The 27,578-nt window shown below is 43.8% G+C and overlaps 1 protein-coding gene across 4 annotated transcripts in view; it reads right to left on the bottom strand.

The window, feature by feature from the left end:
* LOC138754560 (rho guanine nucleotide exchange factor 10-like protein) overlaps window positions 1–27,578 on the bottom strand; it is a 215,546-nt gene that overhangs the window by 119,721 nt on the left and 68,247 nt on the right. For 3 of the 4 annotated variants that reach the window (XM_069918990.1, XM_069918991.1, XM_069918994.1), the window contains exon 6: window positions 5,322–5,413. In XM_069918990.1, coding sequence (XP_069775091.1) covers window positions 5,322–5,413 — 92 coding nt within the window. Of the gene's footprint in view, window positions 1–5,321; window positions 5,414–17,635; window positions 17,700–27,578 lie in introns of those variants that run through there. The other variant, XM_069918992.1, reaches the window with a different exon arrangement.

A 27,578-nucleotide genomic window follows, 5' to 3' on the forward strand; every position in this document is an offset into this window, starting at 1 on the left:
AGCGAGGCATCTTGGTTTGCATCAAGCATTTTGGCACTGTACTTTCAATTCCCATAAATATAGACCAACGATCTCTGGCATCATTTGCCTCCTGTTCTCTGAAAACCCATGGTTGGCTTTACACCTGTCCTTCTTTTCTATTTTACTACCATCCTTCAGTCCATAACTATTGTCGAGACTCTGCCGCAGTTCCATATTGAAGGCCCTGTCGCTCAAAATGGATCTGTTCGTGCCTCACACCAGACTGCATCTAACATTGGAGGCAGCAGGGTTGATCTCTGAATCAAGTCACAGATGTAAATGCAGGACATCGCCCAGTGATCACTCTCCTTCCAAGTGCCTTTCCCACTTCTGTTTCCCTGGGATTGAGAGGAAAAGTAAACCAGGAAAGCATTCTGGTGCCACACCTCCTTCTGATAAATAACCTTCATCTCAGCCAACACCAATATCGCCCAGAGGAAAAATGTCATTAATTTTCCACCAGGCATTTTCACCACTTGACAGCCATAAACACTCAGAAAATATCCTGCAACTACTCTCCAGAGCAGACATGACAGAACATTCCAGATCAATAGGTCTACACTGCTGTAATTAGATTTGACATGCAATTCTGCAAATGAAAAAGAAATTTTGCCCTTGTCGATCACAAGACTTCTGCCAAAATGTGTTGCCTCAAAAGTCATTGAACAGCATCATATATGCATGTGCTCTTTTGACCAAAGAACTCCCTGATCATAGGAAGACTGAGGTTTCCTCTTCAAAATTATTGAAATCCTTTTTACTGATGCCCCTGGTTCATTCTGATGTTCTCAAATGGTAAGTAGTGAGAAGTGGTTTGAGACATTGGTTTTAAAGAAGCCATGTAACTTCCAGGTTACAAATCAAAACTAGCTGAGCAGAGCCATTTTGAGTGCAGATTTAAACAGGAAAGTCTACAGATGCTATGATCGTAGTCCAATACAAAAACATGCTGGAGAAACTCAGCAGGTCACACAGCATCGAAAGGAAGCAAAGGGTGACCAATGTTTCTGGCCTTAGCCCTTTGTTAAGGTATGAGCAGAGGAAGCTCTGAGAACTTTTTCCATTCTAAATAATTCATTTATTTCCTAATTCTTTCACTTCCTTCATTTTATATTTAGAAACTCAATTATAAAACAAATTTTCTTTTATGGGGTAAAAATAATAAATCTGTCACATCAAATATCTTTGGTTTATGTTTACACACAAGTATAATGGAATCAGCAAATTCATTCCAGGAAAAATCCCATTTCATCCCATTCAAACACTCATTGCTGCAGTCAGAAGGGTATTAATCATCCTGGCACCCAAGGAGAGGAGTGTGAGCTGCCTCAACAACTACCACCACCCACTAGCACGAGCTTCTATTGTGATCAAGTGCTTTGAGAGGTTGGCGTGGCCAGAGTGAACACGTACCCAAGATCTGGACTCACTGTAATTCGCCCATTGTCACAATCACTCCACAGCAGAAGCAATATCGCTGGCTCTCCATTCAGATCTGGATCACCTCGAAAACAGCAATCCATATTTACATCTGTGACTTGATTCAGAGACCAACCCTGCTGCCTCTTCATTGACTACAGGTCGGCCTTCAATACCATTATTCCCTCAGCGCTGGTCAAGAAGCTACAAAACTCTAGGCCTCTGTAATGCACTCTACAACTGGATCCTTGACCTTCTCATCAGAAATTCAAAGTTCGAATTGGAAACAATGTCTCTTTCTCACGGATTATCAACACAGCTATACTCAATATACACCCATGACTGTGTGGCCAGGTACAATTCTAACGCTATTGACAAATTTGCCGATGACACCACAGTTGTCAACAGAATCATAAATGGTGATGAGGAAGCGTACAGGAGTGAGATAGATCAGCTCGTTGAATGGTGTAATGACAACAACCTTGCACTCAATGTCAGCAAAACTAAGGAGATAATTGTGGACTTCAAGAAGAAGTCAGGGGAACAAGAACCAGTCCACATCGAGGGTTCAGTAGTGGAGAGGGTCAAGAAGATCAAATTCCTGGGTGTCCTAGAGCCTCCATGTTGATGCAATCACAAAGCAGGCTCATCAACAGCTATAACTTTGTGAATCTGGGGAGATTCAATATATCACTGAAGACTCTCGTAAATATACAGGTGTTCTGTGGAGAGCATCTTGGCTGGTTGCATCACTGCCTGGTATGGAGACGTCAACTCTCAGAACTCCAGAGGGTTGTTAACTCAGCCTTCAACATCCAGGCGCCAGACTTAACTCCATCAAGAACATCTGTTGGTGTCTTTTAAAACAAAAACAGTCTCCAGGCCATCCCCTCTTCACTCTGCTACCATCGGAAAAAGGTACAGGGGCCTAAAGATGAGCAGTCAGTAGCACATGGACGGCTTCTTCCCCACTGCCATGAGATTCTTGAATAATCAATGAACCAAAAACACTCTCTTACTTCTCGTGCACTACCATTTTTGTTTATTTATAATAATGTTGTAAGATAGTTATAATATGAACGTTCACACTCTGACGCTGCTGTAAAAACCGAATTTCATGACTTGTTCATGACAATAAATTCTGATATCAACCTAGAATCTGCAGCACTCAGTTAGTCATTGTGTTGTATTACAATGACTATTTGGCCACAGGCCGTTGTCTATTCAAGGCCCCAGATGCAATAGTCTCTCCAATTTTTAAGTCTGTGTGCATAAAAATCTTACCTAGTGCAAATTTATTTCCCCCCGTGACACAAGTATGTGCGCACTGAATGCTTGTGCAAATGTAAACTAAGATCATTTTGCCACAGCCTCTCTCTCGAACTGACTAGTTAAAAGAAACAGAGATCATTTTCAATACAGTATAATTATTAATCACCACACTATTTTAGGCAACTAACCTTCGGTGCGCTGGTTGCAAAGCAAGTGCGTGCGCACACACGCACAGCTTTGAGGGACGAGCGCTCAGACATCATTGCAGAGAAATTCTTTTGAGCAGAACAGGAGTGCCCCAATCAAACATCAGAAGGTACCAGAAACAACCCTGACGTGGTGGTACTTAACCCATACCCTTTAAACCTTTCCTATCCATGTCTTTTGTACCTGCATCCACAGCCTTCTCGGGCATATACCCACACCCTCTGTGTCAGGTCCCACTCATCTCACCTTAAACCTATGCCCTCTAACGCTGGATCCTACCTTGGGGAAGGGAAAAATAACTGTAATGTATTCATGTACTTCATGTATGCTCCAGATTTTACTAATCCTCAGCTTCCTATGTACCAGGGAAATAATTCTGAGCCTATTCATGTCTTCTGAGAACTCAATTCTTACAGTTCTGGTACTAGGAATTGTTTCTGCATCTCTTCCAGCCTAATGATTAAGTGAGCAGAATTGCACATAATATTCCAAATATGGTCTCACCAATATCTTACACAGTTGTAACGTGTCGTTCCAACTCCTGGTCTCAGTGGTCTGACTAATGAAGACAAGCATTCTTCACCACCCTGTCTATCTGTGTTGCATCTTTCAGGGAACTATGTATCTACGACCCAAGGACTCTGCTCTGCAATACTCCATCTTTTCTCCAAATGTGCATTTCCAAAATAAGCTGTGTATTAAAAGAGCAAGAGTAAACCAGAAAAAAATTATACAAGAAGTCCACTGTAAGAAATGTGTTAGATTCACCACTGTTTTATGGAAGGAAAATTACTTGCTCTATATCGGGGAATTTATAGGGTTTTATAGGAAAAACAATATTGGTAAAGAAGACAGATTGAACAAATGAACATGATCCATGAAAAATCCCTTCATTTTAAAGCCAGTTAATTATCTTGCTGTCAGGGGAAATCTCCTGGATGCAATAAGTTAAAAGCTGAGTTAAAGAATGACTCCCCTCTTTCACATACAATCTGTTGTAAAAACCAGAGCAATATAATTGAGCATTTCATTGGTTTATTATTAACTGTTTCCCTTTTTGCTGCTCAAAATCTTTAAAATTAAAAATCAGGAACTTCCTGTTCGTTCAGCCTGTGCATGAGTTTTCCAGTCCACTGATTCACTCAGATAAGCAAGTCTCCATGTCGGATTCCTTCTCCAGTCTGCATCAGTTGTCCACCGCATGGGGAAGTGCAGGGCATGGCAATTGGCATGCAAATAAAGTCAGCCTGGGTAGAACAAGCCCAGCACAGATGTCTTGCATGGTTTAAAAACTCCTTCAGTCTCATTTCCTGGAATGAGATCACGTTGAGGAAAGTGATGGACAGCTGCCCGTTACAGGAATACAATGACCTCATGTCAATCATGATGTGTCACATCTTCACTGTCAAGAATCAGTGAAGGTTTTAATTACTTGCTGAACAAATCACTAGTAGCGATAACACCCAGTGAGTTTCACTGAATGGTATAAATGCTCCTTGTGATCATCTTTGCAGTAGTATTTAAGAAATTCTGTATAACTCATTCTTAATAAGTATAATAATGGGGGGAGGGGGGTAGAGGGTAGTGAAGGAGGTAAATTTTCTTCACTCATCAACTTTTGGTGGAGATCTGGGATTGGCTGCCTGGAAAAAGTAAGGAGATACAAATATTTTTTAAATACCTGTAGAGTAATGATTACTGACCACGAGATCAGTTCTGGTCAACTTAGACAAGCACAACCAATGTCAGCACCATTAACATCCCATTTAGTGTAATGCCATGGCAGTGCCAGCCATCCGGATTCAAATCCGGGCTCGTCTGTGAGGAGTTTGTACATTCTCCCCATGTCTGCATGGGTCTCCACCAGGTGCTCCGGTTTCCTCCCACCCTCCTAAAACTTACAGGGATTTATGTTAATTGGTATATTTGGGCTCATGGACTGGAGGGGCCTGTTACAGTACTATATATCTAAATGGGTTTTTTTTAAATAAAATTTAAAAATTGTCCCTGCCACAAGCTGCAACCTTTCTAAATTGATTATCTGTCCTTACATCACAGGTTTCAACCTTAAACCCTACGCGCTTCCCACAAAGATATTTTGCAAGATAGAGATGACTATTAATTCCACTTGGTTATAACTGGTGTTATGCAATTGCTACAACCACTCGACATCTGCCGAATCTTAAAGGGGATCAGAATGCAGAAGTAAAATATTGCAATTGGTGGAAATCTAAAATAAAAACAGAAAACACTGGATAAACTTCAACCTAAAATGTCATGTCTCCCTCCTCCCACTTTGCCGGACCAATTGCGCTTTTCAGCTTTATTTAAGTGAAACAGTTGAGTTTAGTTGGTTTCACACCAATACACATGGAACACAAATGCACACCAAGATATCTTACTGTTGGACAAGAGAGGATCTTTCCAAGATTCATCTTTGATGTCAGTCTCATAACTGCTGGCACATATATTCCACATGGCGGTGAAAAGACTCCTAGGAACACAAGCCAGAAGGAACAATGCATAAGTGGATACTCAGGATTGTACTGTACGTTATACTGGATAAAAACAAACTTTGGATTTATTTAATGTTTTTGTGTATGACACCATCTCACATGTCCTGTGTACAGGATACTTATTAAGACCAACCACCAGAGCAGATAACTTTACATGGAGCATTGGAATACGAATTAACTGCTACATTTTCATCGTTACAATGTCTGTACCGTTACCGCAACTGAAATATCCCAACATCAGATCCAATACAAAACACAAGATTTTGGAAAGAAAAGATTTATATCTGAAATGTATAAATTATTGCAACAGAAAGAGTCTAAAATAAATTTACAAAAGTCAAGATTAATTTGGGAAAAGGATTTAGGAATTAAATTTAATATAGATCATTAGAAAACTATTTGTAAAATAGGATGATAAAGATTATCAACGTTCGATATTGACTTGTATATTATAGTTTTATACATCAATTATATTTCACCCCCGAACATTTAAAAAGATTCAATTTGATTTCTTCTGACTTATGTTTTCGATGCAAGAAGGATAAGGGGATTTTTTTTTTATATTCAATATGGTTATGTGAAAAAGTTAAATCTTTCTGGTCTTGAGTTAAGGAAATACAAGATATTCTGAAAATTTAAGTTTTTTTTTATCCAAATTGGTGCTACAAGTACAATTTGTTTGAAAAATGGTTTAGACAAATTTCAAACTGCTTTTTTAAGATTAGCTTTAGCAGTAGCAAAGAAGTGTATTCCACTCACATGGAAAGACCAGGTAGAACTTAATTTACAGAGATGGCATTCAGAATTAAGATCTTGTATTCTTTTAGAAAAAAAAATAACATTAAACTTGAGAGTTAAATACTCTACTTATAGAAAAGGTTTGGAGCCCTTATATGGATTATTTGGATTTGAAATTTTAAAGATTTGGTCCAGTTGTGGCAGAGTCTCGCCATCACATGGTTTGGTTATTGTTGTTTTTGGTTATTTCTTCTCTTCTCATTTTCTTTCTTTTTAGGGGTTAGTGAGGTTATAGATAAGGGTTGTGGTGTTGGGGGGAGGGGGGGCAATGTTAGTATAAGGGGATAGCAGTAGATTTAGAGGGGTTTTTATATGTAAGCCATGTTTGTTTTGAAGGCATATTTCGTATTAATTGTAGTTTACAATCATGGTTGTTTAAATTTTAAAATATTTTAAAACATTTATTTTTCACTATGGATACAGACACTAAAACTTGACTCATTGCACCAGGGTCTGAAGAGTTCATTGTTGCCAGGTTATCCTGGGATTGGTAGCTATTTCAGTCCATTTCATCATTGCCTGCACCTCAGACAAAACAGATAATATCAGAAATACTTAGCAGTTCAGGCTTCCTCTGTAGGAGAATAAGCAGAGTTAATGTGGCAGGTCAAAGGACCTTCGTCAACCTGAAACATGTGGTGCACTGCAATGCGAACGCAACAAGCACAAACTACAAAGGCTGTACTACAGGCTTTAATTAACTTAAAACTTGCATACGAGGTTCTGAATCCCTTCTGGCTCCATGTGCTCCGCTCCTGCCCAAGGGCCGGCGTGAGCCTTTATATGGGGCCGGTGGTTGGCAGGGAGTAGGCGAAGCCAGTCTCCCAGGTCACCTCGCTGCAGGTAGAGTGGGTTTCCCCCTGCAATAGGCAGCTCAGGAGTGCTGCGCAGGCAGTCAGAGACAGTCCAGTGGTTGTATCAGCACAAAACATCAGCCACATTTCTCTTCTCACAGAAGCAGCCTGACTTGCTGAGTATTTCCAGCATTTTCTCTTTTATTTTAGATTTCCAGCATCTACAGCTGGTTTGATTGTCTGCACCTAATGACTTTTCAAAGTTCCCTTTCAATACATGATGCGAATGAGAGGAAGTTCAACTGATCTTGTAATTCTGAGCCCTACATTATACTGTAATGGTGCAGTCAGATCTTTGACCATAATCTCTCTCATCAGATTGCAAACTTTTGTTTCTTTTGTCCTGTCCAAAATGACATTTCCCCTTTAATTAATAAAATATTGACCCAAGATTTTGTGGCAAATTTATTTCCCAAAGCTTGTGGCATCCATTTGTTTGGGTTTGCTTTGATGTTCTCCAAGGCTTCAAGCATCCTCATCAACTATCGAACCTAGACCCTCTTGTCTTTGGCTTGGGTTCGCGGACGAAGATTTATGGAGGGGGTAAAAAGTCCACGTCAGCTGCAGGCTCGTTTGTGGCTGACAAGTCCGATGCGGGACAGGCAGACACGGTTGCAGCGGTTGCAGGGGAAAATTGGTTGGTTGGGGTTGGGTGTTGGGTTTGTCCTCCTTTGCCTTTTGTCAGTGAGGTGGGCTCTGCGGTCTTCTTCAAAGGAGGTTGCTGCCCGCCAACTGTGAGGCGCCAAGATGCACGGTTTGAGGCGTTATCAGCCCACTGGCGGTGGTCAATGTGGCTTGTATCCACAGTTTATCACTACATCAACCTGATGTATTGAGCCACCAGTGCAACCTGTAAATAACGAGACTTTCATTGGGCATTCTGGCACCAAAATTGAAAGTATGAAGTTACATCTGCAGCAAAGCACAGTAATATTGAGCAATCTTTTACAACCGAAAGGTAGTCTGTTATCACGATTACTTCGCCTCTGCTTTGTGCAAAGTCACGTAATACAAATGATGACATTTCAGAACTAGCTGATGTTTTAGAAATAAGATTTGATACCTTCAACACACATATGATAGAGTTCTCTTCAGAGACAGCAGGGTTTGGGCAGATCATTGTACTTCACACATCCACCATTGAACCTCAGCTAATAACTGATTGCTGATGTGACAAAAATATAATGGGTGTCAAAATCTGCAATACTCCCGATGTCCTGCAGCATCTCTGGAGGGGGAGGGGGAAACACCGCAGCCTGATAATAGCTCATCAGACGTGATCACTGGAATTGTTCATCTTCAGTCCAGAACACTTATTTAGTTCATTTGTACCAGAAATGCTCATTGCCTTTGGAATCCAAGAAATGCTCGAGCTGGAGGCCCTGCTTAAAGCAGCAGCAAAGAATGGGCTTACATCAAATCAAATTCATACAAGCTGCAGAGATGAAATCTTGGATCAATATCTTACCTGAATGTGCGGGGAAATGTTGAAATTGATCATTTTGACAGAAAAAATTAAAAGGAAGCATACGAGCTGGACGAAGAGAGATTACAGAGCTCAAGATGCAGAAAGATCTGTGGGCTCTCATGCATCATTTGTGCAAGGTACAGCAACAGTTTAGGGAGGCTTTCGTTTGAGACACAAGAGATTGCAGATACAGGTATGTGTTGCTTAATGTCCACAATACATTCTGAGAAATTGGGGGTTATGCGATGTGCATGTTATGCAAACATCATATTATGTACTTAGCAAAGCCACATGGGATACTGTAGTGTACCTGTAAATCTTTTTTATTTGTAAGTAGGGATCAATGTTCAGGCAGACATGGGGCTGTGGGGAGAGCACAGGGCAGTGCAATCAGTGTGAGGTCCGACAAGGCTGTGGGGAGAGAGAACAGGGCAGTCGGATCAGCGAGGGGACTGACACAGGGCTGAGGGGAGAGAGACCAGGGCAGTCAGATCAGTGTGGGGACTGACACAGGGCTGTCGGGAGAGAGAGCAGGGCAGTCAGATGAGTGTTCAGGACCGACACAGGCCTGTGGGGAGAGAGTAGGACAGTCGGATCAGCGTGAAGACTGTCACAGGGCTGAGGGGAGAGAGAGCAGGACAGTCAGATCAGCGTTCAAGACCGACAGAGGCCTGTGGGGAGAAAGTGGGACAGTCGGATCGGTGTGGTATACAGTATACAATTTCCTATAGGTAGCGATCGCTTTTTCTAAATTGCTGCGGACCTGCTCGCGGTAACTGAATAATTATGGGACCACGGATGTATATGCGGTTGGATGTTGCCCGAATAGACATTAAGCAGTGCATGCTAATACTGGAATCCAGAGCAAAAAAAATAAATAAAATTCCTGGAGGAAGTCTATGGGCCAGGCAGCATCCATGGAGGAAAATAACAGTCGACGTTTCGGTTGAAACCCTGCTTCAGGACTGAGGAAAAGTGAAGACAGACGGTATCAAAGAAAGAGAGAGAATGGTCGTGAGGGAGAAAGTGTGGGCGCTACTATTGGGTCCACCTTCCATAGGGACTGCTCCATCTGTGACTCCCTCGACTACCTCTCCCTTCCCACCGATCACCCCGCCACCTACCCCTGTGACCGCAGGAGATGCTCCACTTGCACCCACACCTCCTCCTTCACCACCATTCAGGGCCCCATACAGCCCTTCCAAGTGAAGCAACACTTCACTTGTGAATCTGCAGTGAATCTGCAGGGGTCATCTACATCACATCAGAGAGACTGGATGCAGACAGAGATTGCTTGGCTGAGCCCCTCAGCTCTGAACACCACAATAGCGGAGATCTCCCAGAGGCCGCCCTTTTCAATTCACTGCCACATTCTCTTGCCAACATGTCTGTCCACGATCTCATACACTGCCAGATGAAGACCACCTGTAAATTTGAGGAACAACACCTCATATTCTGTCTGGGCACCCTCCAACCAAATGGTACTAACATTGATGTCTTCAGTTTCCATTAGCTCCCCATCTTTTCCTTTGTTTCCTTTCTTTTGCACATTCTCTCTCTCTTTTCCCACTGTCTCCTTAACCTCAGCTCTGCTTCCACAAAGCCAAACCTCCTCCCCCACCCAATTAATTCCCACTTTTCCTCTCTCCTGTGTTCCATCCATATCCATTTTAACACCTTTTGTCTTTTGGTCTGTATTCCACCCCTGCCCATTCCTCACTTTTCCCCCAGCCTTTTAATTCAGGTGCCTGCCTGCTTTATTATTCATATGTTGAAAATGGGCTCAGGTTTGAAATAACAGTTATACATCTTTACCTCCAAGACCTGCTGAGCTCTTCCAGCATTTCTGTGTTGAGACCATATTTGGAGCCTCATTATTTAATGATCCCTAACCCTAGTGCTAATTTTAAACAAACAGCACAGTCACAGACCCTTCCAATCACGATCTTGTGCTGCCCAATTGACCTCCAACCCCGGTAGGTTTCAAACATTGGGAGGAGGCCAGAGCCCCTGAGGAAAACCCATACAGACACTGGGAGAACATACAAACTCCTTATAGACAATACCAGACTCAAACCCAGGTCACAGGTGTTGTAATAGCATTGCGCTGCTAACCATGGTGCTTTACGAACAGTACAAAAAGGTTTGAGAGACTGGTAACATAAGTGGGCAGGTTATCTTTTGTGGAAAGATTAGGCTTGCATCCACTGTTGCTTAGAAGAGTGAAAGGAGACTTCCTTGAAACATATTGGCTCTTAAAGAGTCTTAACCGGAAGGCTGCAACGAGGTTTCCTCTGAGAGGACTGAGAACCAGGAATTGCAAAAATATTATCTTTCATAAGAGTCTTTAAAACTTTCTCCTCTAATGGCTGGTGGAAGTATTGAAATGCTGTTAAAGCAGAGCTGGACAAGAGTCTTGTCAAGAAACTCAAGATTACTATGGGTTTCACCCCACAGCTTCCACATCCAGCACATCATTCTTTGTTACTTCTTCCATCTACCCCCAACCAATCATTTCTGTCTTCCACAGGGATCATTCCCTGCATGGCTCCCTTGTTCGCTTATCCTTTCCTACCCGCCGCTCAGTGACACCGGTTCTGTCCCATGCAACAGCTCCAACACCTCCTCCCTCACCACCATCCGTGGACCTAAACACGAAACAAATAGGTTTTCTTTAAAAGCAAAATGCACCCACTGTGTTCCAGGAAATTATTCCCAATTTTACAGAACACAGTCTGTGTAAAAAGATTGGAACGGAAATAAGGACTCATCCCCATTCCGACATTTTACATCCTTGACCCCAAGTTATTTTCACGGATCGCCTGTAGTCTAAACTGAACTGCAGGCACTCCGTAAACAATGGGCTAAGGAATAGGATGTCCAGCCTCCTTAATATCACTTCTGGTATTCTGTCTAAACTCACGGTGTGATATGGATATTTGGAGTTTTGGTCGTTCCTGTGTGAATGGCCACGCAGGGAAGGTAGGGAAACACTTTAAAATGGAAAAAAAAAATCACTGAAGTTCTATGTAAATAATTTATAAAAGATACACATCCACCACCTCCAAACTTCATCTACTTCACGGTCCTCCCGATGTGGCCTCCTCAACATCAGAGGGGCCAAGAGCAGGTTCTGGGCAATTTTTTGCATAGCATCTGAGCTCCATCCAGAATGGCTAACCTAACCCAAGCTCCTGGCGGCACACTCCCCTTCCCACACCAACCTGTCCATCTTTAGCCTCCTCACAGCTAGAATGAAGCCCAATGCAATCTAGAGTAGCATCATCTTGCATTCTGCCTGGGGTGGGGTGTTTTCAGTTTCAGGCAATGAGTCTACTTTTCCCTCATTCAATCCATTTCATTTCTTCCCCCCTCCCTCATTTTTGACCCCTTTCCCCCATTTACCCCCCTCCCAACCTATTGGCATACACTCCCCCTCCCAGCTCCATCTTCCTACTGACATTTCACCATCAAGATTTCCCACCACCTTCAGTTCCATCTGTCCTTCCCCCAATCATTTCCATGAGATTCCAGGACTGGAACCTTTCTTTCCACTTGCATTCTCCAGCCTCACCCCGGACGACTCATTTTCCTCCACCAGGACACCCCCCCTCCTTTATTCCTCTTGCCCCTCTCTTTTATTCCTCTTGCCCCTCTCTTTTATTCCACTTGCCTCTCTTTTATTCCACTTGCCCCTCTCTTTTATTCCTCTTGCCCATCTTTTATTCCTCTTGCCCCTCTCTTTTATTCCTCTTGCCCCTCTCTTTTATTCCTGTTGCCCCTCCCTTTTATTCCTCTTGCCCCTCTCTTTTATTCCTCTTGGACCTCTTTTATTCCTCTTGCCCCTCCATTTTATTCCTCTAGCCCCTCTCTTTTATTCCTCTTGCCCCTCTCTTATTCCTCTTGCCCCTCCCTTTTATTCCTCTTGCCCCTCTCTTTTATTCCTCTTGGCCCTCTCTTTTATTCCTCTTGCCCCTCCCTTTTATTCCTCTTGCCCCTCTCTTTTATTCCTCTTGCCCCTCTCTTATTCCTGTTGCCCCTCCCTTTTATTCCTCTGCCCCTCTTTTATTCCTCTTGCCCCTCTTATTTCTCGCCCCTCTCTTTTATTCCTCATGCCCCTCCCTTTTATTCCTCTTGCCCCCCCCCTTTTATTCCTCTTGCCCCTCTCTTATTCCTGTTGCCCCTCCCTTTTATTCCTTCTGCCCCTCTTTTATTCCTCTTGCCCCTCTCTTTTATTTCTCACCCCTCTCTTTTATTCCTCTTGCCCCTCCTTTATTCCTCTTGCCCCTCTCTTTTATTCCTCTTGCCCCTCTCTTTTATTTCTCGCCCCTCTCTTTTATATCTTGCCCCTCTCTTTTATTCCTCTTGCCCCTCCTTTATTCCTCTTGCCCCTCTCTTATTCCTCTTGCCCCTCCTTTATTCCTCTTGCCCCTCTCTTTTATTCCTCTTGCCCCTCTCTTTTATTCCTCTTGCCCCTCTCTTTTATTCCTCTTGCCCCTCTCTTTTATTCCTCTTGCCACTCCGTTTTATTCCTTCTACCCCTCTTTTATTCCTCTTGCCCCTCTCTTTTATTCCTCTTGCTCCTCTTTTATTCCTCTTGCCCCTCTCTTTTATTTCTCGCCCCTCTCTTTTATTCTTCTTGCCCCTCTCTTTTATTCCACTTGCCTCTCTTTTATTCCACTTGCCCCTCTCTTTTATTCCTCTTGCCCATCTTTTATTCCTCTTGCCCCTCTCTTTTATTCCTCTAGCCCCTCTCTTTTATTCCTCTTGCCCCTCTCTTATTCCTCTTGCCCCTCCCTTTTATTCCTCTTGCCCCTCTCTTTTATTCCTCTTGGCCCTCTCTTTTATTCCTCTTGCCCCTCCCTTTTATTCCTCTTGCCCCTCTCTTTTATTCCTCTTGCCCCTCTCTTATTCCTGTTGCCCCTCCCTTTTATTCCTCTGCCCCTCTTTTATTCCTCTTGCCCCTCTTATTTCTCGCCCCTCTCTTTTATTCCTCATGCCCCTCCCTTTTATTCCTCTTGCCCCCCCCTTTTATTCCTCTTGCCCCTCTCTTATTCCTGTTGCCCCTCCCTTTTATTCCTTCTGCCCCTCTTTTATTCCTCTTGCCCCTCTCTTTTATTTCTCGCCCCTCTCTTTTATTCCTCTTGCCCCTCCTTTATTCCTCTTGCCCCTCTCTTTTATTCCTCTTGCCCCTCTCTTTTATTTCTCGCCCCTCTCTTTTATTTCTTGCCCCTCTCTTTTATTCCTCTTGCCCCTCCTTTATTCCTCTTGCCCCTCTCTTATTCCTCTTGCCCCTCCTTTATTCCTCTTGCCCCTCTCTTTTATTCCTCTTGCCCCTCTCTTTTATTCCTCTTGCCCCTCTCTTTTATTCCTCTTGCCCCTCTCTTTTATTCCTCTTGCCACTCCGTTTTATTCCTTCTACCCCTCTTTTATTCCTCTTGCCCCTCTCTTTTATTCCTCTTGCTCCTCTTTTATTCCTCTTGCCCCACTCTTTTATTCCTCTTACCCCTCTCTTTTATTTCTCGCCCCTCTCTTTTATTCCTCCTGCCCCTCTCTTTTATTCCTCTTGCCCCTCTCTTTTATTTCTCGCCCCTCTCTTTTATTTCTCTTGCCCCTCTCTTTTATTCCTCTTGCCCCTCTCTTTTATTCCTCTTGCCCCTCCGTTTTATTCCTTCTGCCCCTCTTTTATTCCTCTTGCCCCTCTCCTATTCCTCTTGCCCCTCTTTTATTCCTCTTGCCCCTCTCTTTTATTCCTCTTTCCCCTCTTTTATTCCTCTTGCCCCTCCCTTTTATTCCTCTTGCCCCTCCCTTTTATTCCTCTTGCCCCTCTCTTTTATTCCTCTTGCCCCTCTCTTTTATTCCTCTTGCCCCTCTCTTTTATTCCTCTTGCCCCCCTCTTTTATTCCTCATGCCCCCCTCTTTTATTCCTCATGCCCCTCTCTTATTCCTCATGCCCCTCTCTTATTCCTCTTTTCCCTCTCTTTTATTCCTCTTGCCCCTCTCTTATTCCTCTTGCCCCTCACTTATTCCTCTTGCCTGCTCTTTTATTCCTCTTGCCCCTCCCTTTTATTCCTCTTGCCCCTCTCTAATTCCTCTTGCCCCTCTTTTATTCCTCTTGACCCTCTCTTATTCCTCTTACCCTTCTCTTTTATTCATCTTTCCCCTCTTTTATTCCTCTTGCCCCTCTCTTTTATTCCTCGCCCCTCTCTTTTATTCCTCTTGCCCCTCTCTTATTCCTCTTGCCCCTCCCTTTTATTCCTCTTGCCCCTCTCTTTTATTCCTCTTGGCCCTCTCTTTTATTCCTCTTGCCCCTCCCTTTTATTCCTCTTGCCCCTCTCTTTTATTCCTCTTGCCCCTCTCTTATTCCTGTTGCCCCTCCCTTTTATTCCTCTGCCCCTCTTTTATTCCTCTTGCCCCTCTTATTTCTCGCCCCTCTCTTTTATTCCTCATGCCCCTCCCTTTTATTCCTCTTGCCCCCCCCTTTTATTCCTCTTGCTCCTCTTTTATTCCTCTTGCCCCTCTCTTTTATTCCTCTTGCTCCTCTTTTATTTCTCGCCCCTCTCTTTTATTTCTCGCCCCTCTCTTTTATTTCTCGCCCCTCTCTTTTATTTCTCGCCCCTCTCTTTTATTCCTCTTGCCCCTCCTTTATTCCTCTCGCCCCTCTCTTTTATTCCTCGCCCCTCTCTTTTATTTCTCGCCCCTCTCTTTTATTCCTCTTGCCCCTCTCTTATTCCTCTTGCCCCTCCTTTATTCCTCTTGCCCCTCTCTTTTATTCCTCTTGCCCCTCTCTTTTATTCCTCTTGCCCCTCTCTTATTCCTCTTGCCCCTCTCTTATTCCTCTTGCCCCTCTCTTTTATTCCTCTTGCCCCTCTCTTTTTCTGGTTCCTGTCAATCTACCACCCAGTTTAACCAACATCCTCCCTCTCCGTCAGTCATCTTTCACCCCTCCCTGGTTCACCTATTCCCTTCTGATCCATGTCCAACCACCTTGTCCCTCATGATACCGTCAATCTCTTCCACAACCCCCCCCCCCCCCTCACCCACCGTACTCTCAGTCTTGAAGGTTCTGACCCAAAACGTTGACCATTCTTTGTCACACAAACGTTGCTCAACCTGCTAAATTGTTTTTTTTTCTTGTTGCAAGGTCTGTCTAATTTGTGGGAAAACATTTGAATGTTTGGGCCAAGTTTGTCTGGATAATACTAGTCTTGAATGTTAACATTTAGCATGTTGTACGAGATAGAGTAATGCAGCCAGTCAATGGTGCTCATCTTAGTTCATTGATTCAATCTTTGTGTTTCTTTGGGTTTAAATGTAAAACAGATAAATGTCCAATTAGTGAAATAATAACATGTCCCTGACAGTGGAATACTGGCAAGATGAGGGAAAGCTGGTGAGTTGCAAAATGAGCTCATAGGGAGAGATTTTTAGTCCGCCCTGTCTGCCGCAGCAGGCACTGATCTGTGACGTTTTGTGAACTGGGAAAGATTATGAGAATTCGTTCTCCTGAATAGCATGGTAGTTTTTCTCTCAGTGATTTGTACAATGCTCCTACTCTCACACCAAATGTAAGAAAGTAGAAAATACAATGCTGAAGAGGCCATCCTGCCCATTATGTTTGGGCTAGCTTGTTAGAACCATAGACCATTACAGCACAGAACACAGGGCCTTTTGCCCTTCTAATCTTTGCCGGACTATCATTCTGCCTAGTCCCACTGACCTGAACCATAGTCCTCCATCCCTCTCCCATCCATGTACTTGTCCAATATTTTTCTTAAATGTTAAAAATGAGCTCACATTCACCACTTCAGTTGGCAGTTTGTATCATACTCCCATCAATCTTAAGTGAAGAACTTCTACCTAATGTTCCCCTAAACTTTTCCCCTTTCATCCTTAACCCATGTCCTCTGGTTTGTATCTTAGTGGAAAAAGCCTATCTACATTTAATCTGTCTATCCCCCTTATAATTTTATATACCTCTATCAAATGTCCCCTCATTCTTCTACACTCCAGGGAATAAAGTCCTAACCTGTTTAACCTTTCCCTGCAACTCAGTTCCTGAAGTCCCAGAAGCATCCCAGTAAATCTTCTCTGCACTCTTTCAACCTTATTGATAAAAAACTGCACATAATACTCCAAATTTCGCCTCACCAATGTTTTATACAACTTTACCATAAACCCTAAAGAAATCTCTTGGTGCCTGCCACATTGACCACCGCCAGTGGGCTGATAACGCCTCAAACCGTGCATCTTGGCGCCTCACAGTTTGGCGGGCAGCAACCTCCTTTGAAGAAGACCGCAGAGCCCACCTCACTGACAAAAGGCAAAGGAGGAAAAACCCAACACCCAACCCCAACCAACCAATTTTCCCCTGCAACCGCTGCAACCGTGTCTGCCTGTCCCGCATCGGACTTGTCAGCCACAAACGAGCCTGCAGCTGACGTGGACTTTTTACCCCCTCCATAAATCTTCGTCCGCGAAGCCAAGCCAAAGAGAGAAGAAAGAGAAGACCATAACACCACAACTCCTATACTCAATACTTTGATTTATCAAGGCCAATACGTCGAAGCTCTCTTTACAACCCTATCGATCTGTAACGCCACTTTCAGGGAATTATGTATTTCTATTTCCAGATTCCTCTGTTCTACTGCACTCCTCAGTGCCCTTCCTTTTATCATTTATGTCCTTCCTTGGTTTGTCCTTCCAATATGCAACACCTAAACTTGTCTGTATTAAATGCCATGTGCCATTTTTGTCCATTCTTCCAACCGGTCCAGATCCCTCTGTGAGCTTCAAAGCCATCCTCACAGTCCACAACACCTCCATCTGTAAACTTGCTAATCCAACAGATAAAGAATGAGCCCTTTGCAAGTAAGCAGCAAGGTCCAAATGTTGAGAGAAACAAAGCATCGCAAATGTGAGATTGTTATTGTGGGCAGAAAGAAAATCCTGTGCTCAGAAGGTTAATTTCCATCACATTTCACATCACAGTTGCTGTATTCAATAACTCCACTCCATTGTCGAACCACTTCCTAGCAACAGAATTTACTTCGAGCCTTGGAAACAACACTGACACATACCTGTTGCAGGCCTGATTCGGGAGGGTCAAAGTGTGTCTAAGTTAAGATCCACTTCCTGCTTTGTCACTTATGCAATGTTCTCATTCACTCCCCTGACCCCTTCTTCATAAAGAATATCCCTTCCATTAATTTAACTGGGTAGACCAGCTTGATATTACTGCATTGAACTGGCAAAAGGAGTGGAAGTTCGTGTTTTTCCTGTTGCCGGGGTGGGGTTGAGAGCAAAGTGAAATGAGACATTCTGAGAGTCAAAAGCTGCATGTACATAATTTACATTCTATAAAGGGATTAACTCTTAATTATTACTCCTGCTGTCCTCATCAAATACTGGTGAAGAATTCACTACAATTGTTTCCTTTAATCATTACGACAGAAGAGCTGGAAACGTGAAAGAAAGCTCCAAAAGAAAAATGCTGGGTGGAGGGATGGGTCGATAGTTTCTGATTGTGGAGGGGCTGAGAGATCAGGAAGGTGGGGAGAAAGGGGGCAATATGACAATGAGTTGGGCCATATCATATCCTCTTTTTCATGTAAGCACCAATGATTTTCCAGCAAGGATTTGTAGAATTAAGACCACATTGTCCTTCTATGTTTATGTTTTTTTAAATTTAGATAAACGAGAAATATTTAGAGTCACATTTCCCTGCACAAGGAAATGCAATGGATCACCTGCTTCTCCATCATGGAAATCATGTTACTGTTACAATTGGGATGTTTGGTTCTCAAAACCTAATAAAAACAAAGCACCTAAATTTGGATGTTTATGCAATTGGATTTGGAAATTATCTCAAATACAATTGAAATTTTAAACTTTGAACATTGAACAACAGCAAATAACACTTCGCAAGTGTACTCATCAAGAAATAAAAATAAATTAGTTCACCCTTTATCCTGACCCCTTACTGGATTAATCTCAATTATTATGAACGTATTGGTCAGAGAGTGCATCACGACCACAGTTGCTGTGTTCAGTAAAGGACCCCCTCCACTGTCGAACCACTTCCTGGCAACAGGCGTTACTTACAACGTCTTGGAAGCAATACCGACCGGCACATACCATGGCAACAGGCCATTTCAGCCCACAATTACATCAAATTAACCTACAATCCCCGGCATGTTTACAATGGTAGGAAGAAACAGGAGCCCCTGGAGGAAACCCACGTAGGCACGGGAAGAATGTACAAACCCGTTACACACAGCATGGGATTCAAACCACAGACCCGATCGCTGGTGCTGTAATAGCGTTGCACTAAGTGCTTCGCTAACCATGCCACTCAGTTTTGAGTAAAATTTCAACCACTTGGAACAAAAAAAAACTGTACCACGGCACTGTCTGAAAGGAGTTTGTATGCTCTCCCCATAGGCTTCGCCCAGCCACTCTGGGTTCCTCCCACCCTTCAAAACGTACCAGGGTTGTAGGTTAATTGGTATATTTAGACGGCACGGAAGGGCCTGTTACCCTGCTGTATGTCTAAATTTTAAAATTTAACAAAAATTAAGTGGTATCTTTGGCTTGGCTTCGCGGACGAAGATTATGGAGGGGTATGTCCACATCTGCTGCAGGCTCATTGGTGACTGACAAGTCCGATGTGGGACAGGCAGGCACAGTTGCAGCGGCTGCAAGGGAAAATTGGTTGGTTGGGGTTGGGTGTTGGGTTTTTCCTCCTTTGTCTTTTGTCAGTGAGGTGGGCTCTGCGGTCTTCTTCAAAGGAGGTTGCAGCCCACCGAACTGTGAGGCGTCAAAATGCATGGTTGGAGGCGATATCAGCCCACGGGCGGTGGTCAATGTGGCAGGCACCAAGAGATTTCTTTAAGCAGTCCTTGTACCTCTTCTTTGGTGCACCTCTGTCTCGGTGGTCAGTGGAGAGCTCACCATAGAACACGATCTTGGGAAGGCGATGGTCCTCCATTCTGGAGACGTGACCCACCCAGCACAGTTGGGTCTTCAGCAGCATGGATTCGATGCTTGCAGATTCTGCCATCTCGAGTACTTCGATGTTGGTGATGAAGTTGTGAGAGATAATAGAATATAGGAAAGCTAGTATGAATGAAATAAGGAATACTAGACTAGATTAGAGGAAGTTAAGTAAGTGCTGAGTAGGGATGAAATCCGATAAGAGTGTGAGGAAGGGTTACGCAAGTATAATAGAATAAGGGTCTTATAGTGATAGAAAGAATTAGCAAGTTCTGCATATATAGATTTAGTCCTGGGGGATGAGATGTGCGAATAAGGACAAAGGCAGATTCATGAATAAGGACAATGACATAATGGGACCCAGACAGGATACCAAATGGTCTTTCAGGTTTAACAGAAACTGCATGTAGGCAGACAGAATTACCAAATGCCAAACCAATCCAGGAGGCAGAAGAATGTTAGGGGGGGAGGGTACCTCTACACTGAAATGAACTGTATAAAAGTTGGGTGAGCCCCAGTATATGTGTGTATTCCCAGGGTAAGGGGAAGCACCCAACTTTGCACTGTTGTACAATAAATGTTCTTTGTTCTCAATTTTTGTCTCGAGCGAAATCTTGTTTCTCACAAATGGGGGTTTGTCGGGGATCACACTCCCTCCACTGACAGAGTGCCCGACGATGGGGGTAGGTACACTCTGGTTGATTCAGCTGGACTCCTGGACGACGTGTGACTGGTCAGTGGACGAAGCGAGTGATATCCGAGAAGAGGCATTGAGAACAAACGACGGGAGAACGTTAAGGAAGCGCGCTAGGAATAGCTACTGGATCCCGGTAAGAGGAATTTTATTTACCTGCTAATATGGGAGGAGTAAGTAGCAAGGGAAATAGTCCTAAAGAAGCACGGGAAGATCAGACTCCTAAACATAGTCCGTTAGGATTAATGTTATCTGATTGGGGTGCGGGGAAAACCCGTGGGAAAGATAAACAGACCATGGTCAAGTATTGCTATCAGGAATGGGTTAAGAATCCGATAAAAGGGAGTTCGGTATATTGGCCAAAGTTGAGATCCGACGAGGACTGGATGGGTCAGGCATTGAACATCTGGCTCTACAAAAATCAAGGAGGTAATACCGAGAGCAGAGAATATGCAGCCTGTTGGCTCAGTGGATCGTTTGATCAAATGATTTTGAGCGAAAAAGAATGTAAAAACAAGAAGGATGAGGAACCTTCTGCCCCTGAAATACAAGAATGGGATGTGTTACATTCCCTTCCTCCACCTTATGCTCCCCCTTTGCAGGCTCCTATCTCCCCCCTCTCACCTACGCTTTACCCTTCTTTACCTTCCCCTCCTCCTCCACAGTTAGAGAAAGAAGAAGAAAGTAGGGGTGGTATGATGACCCGCTAACAGAGTACAAGATTACCGCCTCAATTGACACGAGAGGGAGGAGACTTTGATTATGAGGGTCGTTCAGAACAGTGTGAGACCCTTCGGGAGGGAAGGGCAGAACCCTTTGATTTGTCTCCCGGAGGGCAGGAACCTAAACATCATAGAGGAGGGGATAAGCCAGAAATTAACTGGATGAGACCTTTACGAGAGGTTCCCTTGGGAGGGGATAAGCCAGAAATTAACTGGATGAGACCTTTACGAGAGGTTCCCTTGGGAGGGGATGTGGGGGGTCTCAGGTTCGTAAATGTGCCTCTGACTAGTACGGAGGTGCGCAATTTTAAGAAGGAAATGACCTCTCTGACAAAAGACCCTTAGGGATGTGCAGAACAATTAGATCAATTTTTGGGCATCTTTAAGACTATTTACTTTGGATGAGCGTGGAATGATTCGCCAGGCAGGGATTAGAGTCTGGGATAGGGAACACCAAGGGGGACCAGAGGCAATACCTGGAGAAGCTAAATTTCCCCTGGTAAACCCAAATTGGGATAAGACTACTAATGATGGTCACACGCGAATGGATGAGTACAGGGTTAATCTAGTAAAAGGAATGAAGGAGTCTGTTCCAAAAGGACAGAACTTTAAGGAGGCATTTGAGATTCCCCAAGGTCCCGAGGAGACCCCCTCTGCATTTCTGAATAGATTGCATGCGGCCATACAGCAATATGGGGGTTGGATATAGAATCCCCAGGAGGTGAACAGTTGGTATTGATGGACTTTGTTACTAATTCAGCCCCAGATATCAGGAAAAAATTACAAAAGACAGAGAATTGGCATGAACCGGGAATAACACAGCTTTTACAGATCGCACAAAGGTGTAGTACATACCTTTGGAAAGATTTGGAAAGAGCGGGGAATGATAACTGGGAAAGGACAAAAGATGATCCATGAAAACTTAATTGTTCAATCCTTAGATGCTCTTATGTTACCTGAGGAGATAGCTGTAGTTCATGTACGGGGCCATCAAATTATTGACAGGGGAACAGACGGGCAGAGAAAGCTGCCAAACAGGTTGCTCTCACAGGAAAAATAGACATGCAGCTGTTACTTCCCACCCCACGAGGTTCAAAAGACTCCCATCTTTTCACGGGAAGAGGAGGTTTATATGAAAGACCAGGGATTGCGTCAAACTGCCGATGGGTTGCCAAGTACTGAACAAAGCCTTGGCTCGTCAGATTATTGATCAGCTCCACCAGCAGACATATTGGGGAACACAGGCACTTGATGCTTTTGTACGGTCCTTTAATTGCTTGGAAATATACACCATAGCCAAGCAAAGTACTCGGGGGTGCCCAATCTGTCAGCGAGTGAATAATAAAGTCATGCGCCAGGTAATGCCTGGCGGTCGCGATATAGCCGTACGTCCGTTTCAACGAATACAGATTGACTTCACGGAATAACCTAAGATAGGGGTTTATAAATACCTCCTGGTGATGGTGGATCATTTTACTCGATGGGTTGAGGCTTTCCCGACCCCTAATGATCGTGCTAGTACCATTATCCGGATATTACTAGAGTCTGTTATTCCGCGTTATGGCATTATTCAAACCATTGACTCAGATCAAGGTACACATTTTACCTCTCAGGTACTCCAGGGTGTGTGTAAAATCCTGGGAATAGATTGGCAGTTACATACCCCATGACACCCCCAGAGTTCAGGCCGTGTTGAACGGATGAATCAGACCCTGAAAAACCAACTCACTCGACTTCATGAGGAAACTGGCCTCTCCTGGATTAAATGCTTACCCTTAGCTTTACTTAGGACCTGCACAGCTCCTCGCAAGGACCTTGCTGTCTCACCATATGAAATTATGTTTGGTCTTCCTTACATGGGATTCCACACTGATACCCCTACCCCTGAGGCTAATGACCAGTACATATCTAAATATTTACAGGGACTTTCTACTTCTCTGTATGACTTACGACAGAAGGGTTTATTAGCTCAAAACCCACCCCTGGACTATCCCATTCATTCTGTTAAACCTGGTGATTGGGTATATGTAAAAGCGTGACAAGACCATAAACTAAAACCGATATGGGATGGCCCTTATTGTGTACTTCTGATTACAGACACTACAGTGCGAACAAAAAAGGGGTGGACTCACATACAACGCATTAAACAAGCTAATCCACGGACTAAAGACGTTGATAATATACCCTCCGCCTGGCGTGCAGTCTCGCATCCTTCTGGTCTGAAAGTTATGCTAAGCCAGGAAAGAGTGCTCTAATGTTATTTTTATTATTTGCTGTATTGTTTTTCTGCTGGTTCCCAATTTTTGGGAAACCACCCAATTGTACACAATGTATTAAGTCCTCCTGGAATAGGGGCAGCAGACATGATAATTACTTTGAGGAATGGACAAGTTTACCTTTAGAATGAAGACAGGGCACAGGTATGGAGTGTATTCATTGTGGGGTACCTTATTTAGTATGGTTTAATTTAGGATCCCAAGATGGACCAGGGAAACAGAACTGCCCTAGGGGAGTGGATTGGGTTTGCGTCCCATCCTCTACAGATATTAAAGAGATGAGGGCTAAAAATATGGTAGAAAGAAGATGGTGGGAAAATGACAGGCAGAACATTAGTCAGGGCTATACCTGGGGTGTATATGTTAATGCTTGCAGACAAACTGCTACTCACAGTTTAGGTAACAATAAACACCCCCCAACTTGGCATCTTGTAAATCATCCTTTGGGACACGAATACATTCGGAAGGCTAAAGGCCATACTATAATAAACGGCTCAAGTTGCTCCGGAATACCACAGCTGTTTGGCATTTAAACCGTTTAATCAGACTCCAGGCAGTTTTAGAGATTATCACCAAATAGACAGCAACGGCCTTGGATTTATTGGCTGAAGAACAACGACAGATACGAGCTACAGCTTATCAAAACCACCTGGCTCTCGATTACTTGTTGGCTGCTGAGAGCGGCGTTTGTGGAAGATCGATTGATGACAACGGACACAATGATCAGGCGGTTGAACTTTTTACTGGTGACTTATAGCAGTTGGACTCGTTATTTTAATCATCATGATCCTTCCCTGCCTAATGACTTGTGTGCAGTGTTTAATTCAACAGACCCTTCGTCAGATCACTACAACCCAAAGGATGTATGTTTCCCAAACTCCGTCTGATGATGCTGAGATTGCAGTTCATTTGTTGACTCACTGGAAAAAAAAGACCAAGCTCCCAGTTGAGAATTTACTAAGCGTAGCTAAAGAAAAAGTGTGGATTGTGAGAGATAATAGAATATAGGAAGTAAAGCTAGTATGAATGAAATAAGGAATAACTAGATTAGAGGAAGTTAAGTAAGTGCTGAGTAGGGATGAATTCCGATAAGAGTGTGAGGAAGGGTTAGGCAAGTATAATAGAATAAGGGTCTTATTCTTTGGCTTGGCCTCGAGGATGAAGATTTATGGAGGGGTAATGTCCACGTCAGCTGCAGGCTCATTTGTGGCTGACAAGTCCAATGCGGGACAGGCAGACACGGTTGCAGCGGTTGCAAGGGAAAATTGGTTGGTTGGGGTTGGGTTTTTCCTCCTTTGTCTTTTGTCAGTGAGGTGGGTCTTATAGTGATATAGAAAGAATTAGCAAGTTCTGCATATAGAATTAGTAAGTCCTGGGGGATGAGATGTGTGAATAAGGATAAAGGCAGATTCATGAATAAGGACAATGACATGATGGGACCCAGACAGGATACCCCATGGTCTTTCAGGTTGAAACTGCACGGTAGGCAGACAGAATTACCAAATGCCAAACCAATCCAGGAGTCAGAAGAATGTTAGGGAGGGGAGGGTACCTCTCCACTGAAATGAACTGTATAAAAGTTGGGTGAGCCCCAGTATGTAAGGGGAAGCACCCAACTTTGCACTGTAGTACAATAAATGTTCTTTGTTCTCAATTTTTGTCTCGAGCGAAATCTGTGAAGGGACTTCTGTTTCTCACAAAGTCATTCTAATGGATGTTGAGGATGGAGCGGAGACAACGCTGATGGAAGCGTTCTAGGAGCCGTAGGTGATGCCGGTAGAGGACCCATGATTCGGAGCCGAACAGGAGTGTGGGTATGACAATGGCTCTGTATACGCTTATCTTTGTGAGGTTTTTCAGTTGGTTGTTTTTCCAGACTCTCTTGTGTAGTCTTCCAAAGGCGCTATTTGCCTTGGCGAGTCTGTTGTCTATCTCTTTGTTGATCCTTGCATCAGATGAAATGGTGCAGCCGAGGTAGGTAAACTAGTTGACTGTTTTGAGTTCTGTGTGCCCGATGGAGATGTGGGGGGGCTGGTAGTCATGGTGGGGAGCTGGCTGATGGAGGACTACTCTTTGCAGACGATGGCGCTTTAGTTGCCCATTCAGAGCCAGCTCTCCAGCGCATGACGTCCTGTTTTGCGGAAACTGCCAAAATGTTTGGCCTGCAAGACAGCCTGAAGTGGTATAGTCCCCAAACAAAGAGACACAATATCAAGACAAGTACCTGGTCATTTCAAATCAAGTAATGTGGAAATAGACAATAGCAAACATTCTGGAATTCTCTATCCCGGAGGTTTTGAGGCGAGCTCATTAGAAATATTTAAATGGATGTAGATACATTTTTGAAAGATTGGGCAATTGAGCGTTGTGGGAATCTGGCACAGAGAGAATGAAGCCTAGGGTAGATCAGCCAGGATCATACTGCACAGCAGGACAAGCGTAGGGAATCAGGCCCTGTTTACACATAGCAGCAATGCAACCACCTCTTCCTCATTCAGCACTGGATGGGGGTTAAAGATTAAATCATGCATAACAAAAAACTGGCTGAAGACAACTCAAGGAGCCTACAGTGACAAACACCAGGAGGAATTACAACCTTTCATCCTGCAGGCTTCAACATGTACTCAGGTTGTGTTTCTGTTGCTGGGCATTGTGTCAAGATACCCTTCTGCTGGCTGTCCTGGATCTCGGTGTTACACTCAGCTGGTTGTCCTGGATCTCGGTGCTACGCTCAGCTGGTTGTCCTGGATCTCAGTGCTACGCTCAGCTGGTTGTCCTGGATATTGGTGCTACACTCAGCACAACATGGCACAGCTCCAAAAAAATGGAGTCACAGGAGGTACGTCTCCTCACCCGATAAGCAAAGCAAGGGCATGCTTTGTTGAAAGCCAGGAAAGCAGAGGCCAACATTCAATGGCCTGGAGCCAAGAATCTAAATTTCATGCAATAGCTGGAGAATTGAGCGTAATTAAAAGAATTTTAAATTACATCTTGGCTGGGTTAATAGTGACCATGAAAGTACTGTGTGACAGTCAAAATCCACCGAATTCAGTGTTGACTTTTGTGGGTGGGGGGGGGGGGGGGGGGGGGGGGAATGTGCAGGCCTAGTCTGGTCTTTGACTCCAGAAAGTTCAATGAATCAAGAGTTTTAAGGCATAGTAAAAGGCTCTACATCTACGTTATCACACCAGTGAATGCTTGCACGTGGCCCATTGAGTTACAGCGGCGAGCCCTTGGGAAGGAATGTGTCTCAGCCTCCATCTGGGCCATGAAGGGGAGCCAGCATGAACAGGGATTGCACTCCAGAGTAGAGCAGAAATGTGGGATAATATGGGGGGAGGAAAAAAATCAGAGAAGGTATTTCTGTGCTTTCATCCGATGTTGGGGCAGTGCATGTAAGAGGTTAAAAAGAGGGTAAAGCACTCCTCCAGATTCTTTTTTTTTGTTTTGCTTATAAATATGCTATTATTTCCAAGGCACTGACTTGATATTTCTCAGCTGTGTTCTAATTTGGGATGCGAGGTTGATAACCTAAGCCAAGTAAAAACAAAAAAAATTAATAATAAGGTCTCCTAGATCATGTAACATCCACTGCACTTTAATTGTCCAACTCTCCAAAGGCCCTGGTAGCTGAAGCAAACAACACATATTGCCAGAATCTCAGATGAGATGATGCAGCCTAATATAGCCCCCAAATTGAATATTCATCGACAAAGATATCCTGATCCTATACTGTCGATGCTGTCCTCCACCTGAGAAGAAATGTTCCTGGTCCAATTTACTGTGTTGAAGGTTCAGGTGTTTGAATGTTCATGGAGTCAGAAAACTTGGCTCAAAGATCAATCTCAGTTCAAAACCTGATTAACATCAACTCTCTCACTTCATTCAAGGAGCATTGGCTCCTTGAATAATGAAGCAAGGAGAGGCGAAAATTGGAAGAAGATCCCCTTTCACACTGCTGATTCTATGTGGGTTAACTGGCTAATTTAGAAGGTCCATTCCCGGTAATCAAACGGTGTGAAAGGTCCTAACCGGGCAGGGTGAGGCAAATTCAGCTGAGTTCTGATGCCTGGTGGAGGCAAGTATCAGAGCCCAGCTGAGTTAAATCACTAATAGCCTTCTGGTGGTGTGGAAAGCACAACCTACTCACGCATTGTAACCGCTGGAGGTGGGCCCCTCTTAAAATGGCGGTTTACTGGTAAATTATGGTGCAATGGGAAAGGCACCAGAGGTGCAGCATGCCCGCTTCCTCAGAAGGTTGGCAGTGTGAAAGGGGAGTGATTTCAGTTCCCACTACTTTTAACATTGACACTCATGTATTTTGCAATCATGGACA

Source organism: Narcine bancroftii, chromosome 2 (genome assembly GCF_036971445.1).
Source record: "Narcine bancroftii isolate sNarBan1 chromosome 2, sNarBan1.hap1, whole genome shotgun sequence".
NCBI classification, from domain to species: domain Eukaryota; kingdom Metazoa; phylum Chordata; class Chondrichthyes; order Torpediniformes; family Narcinidae; genus Narcine; species Narcine bancroftii.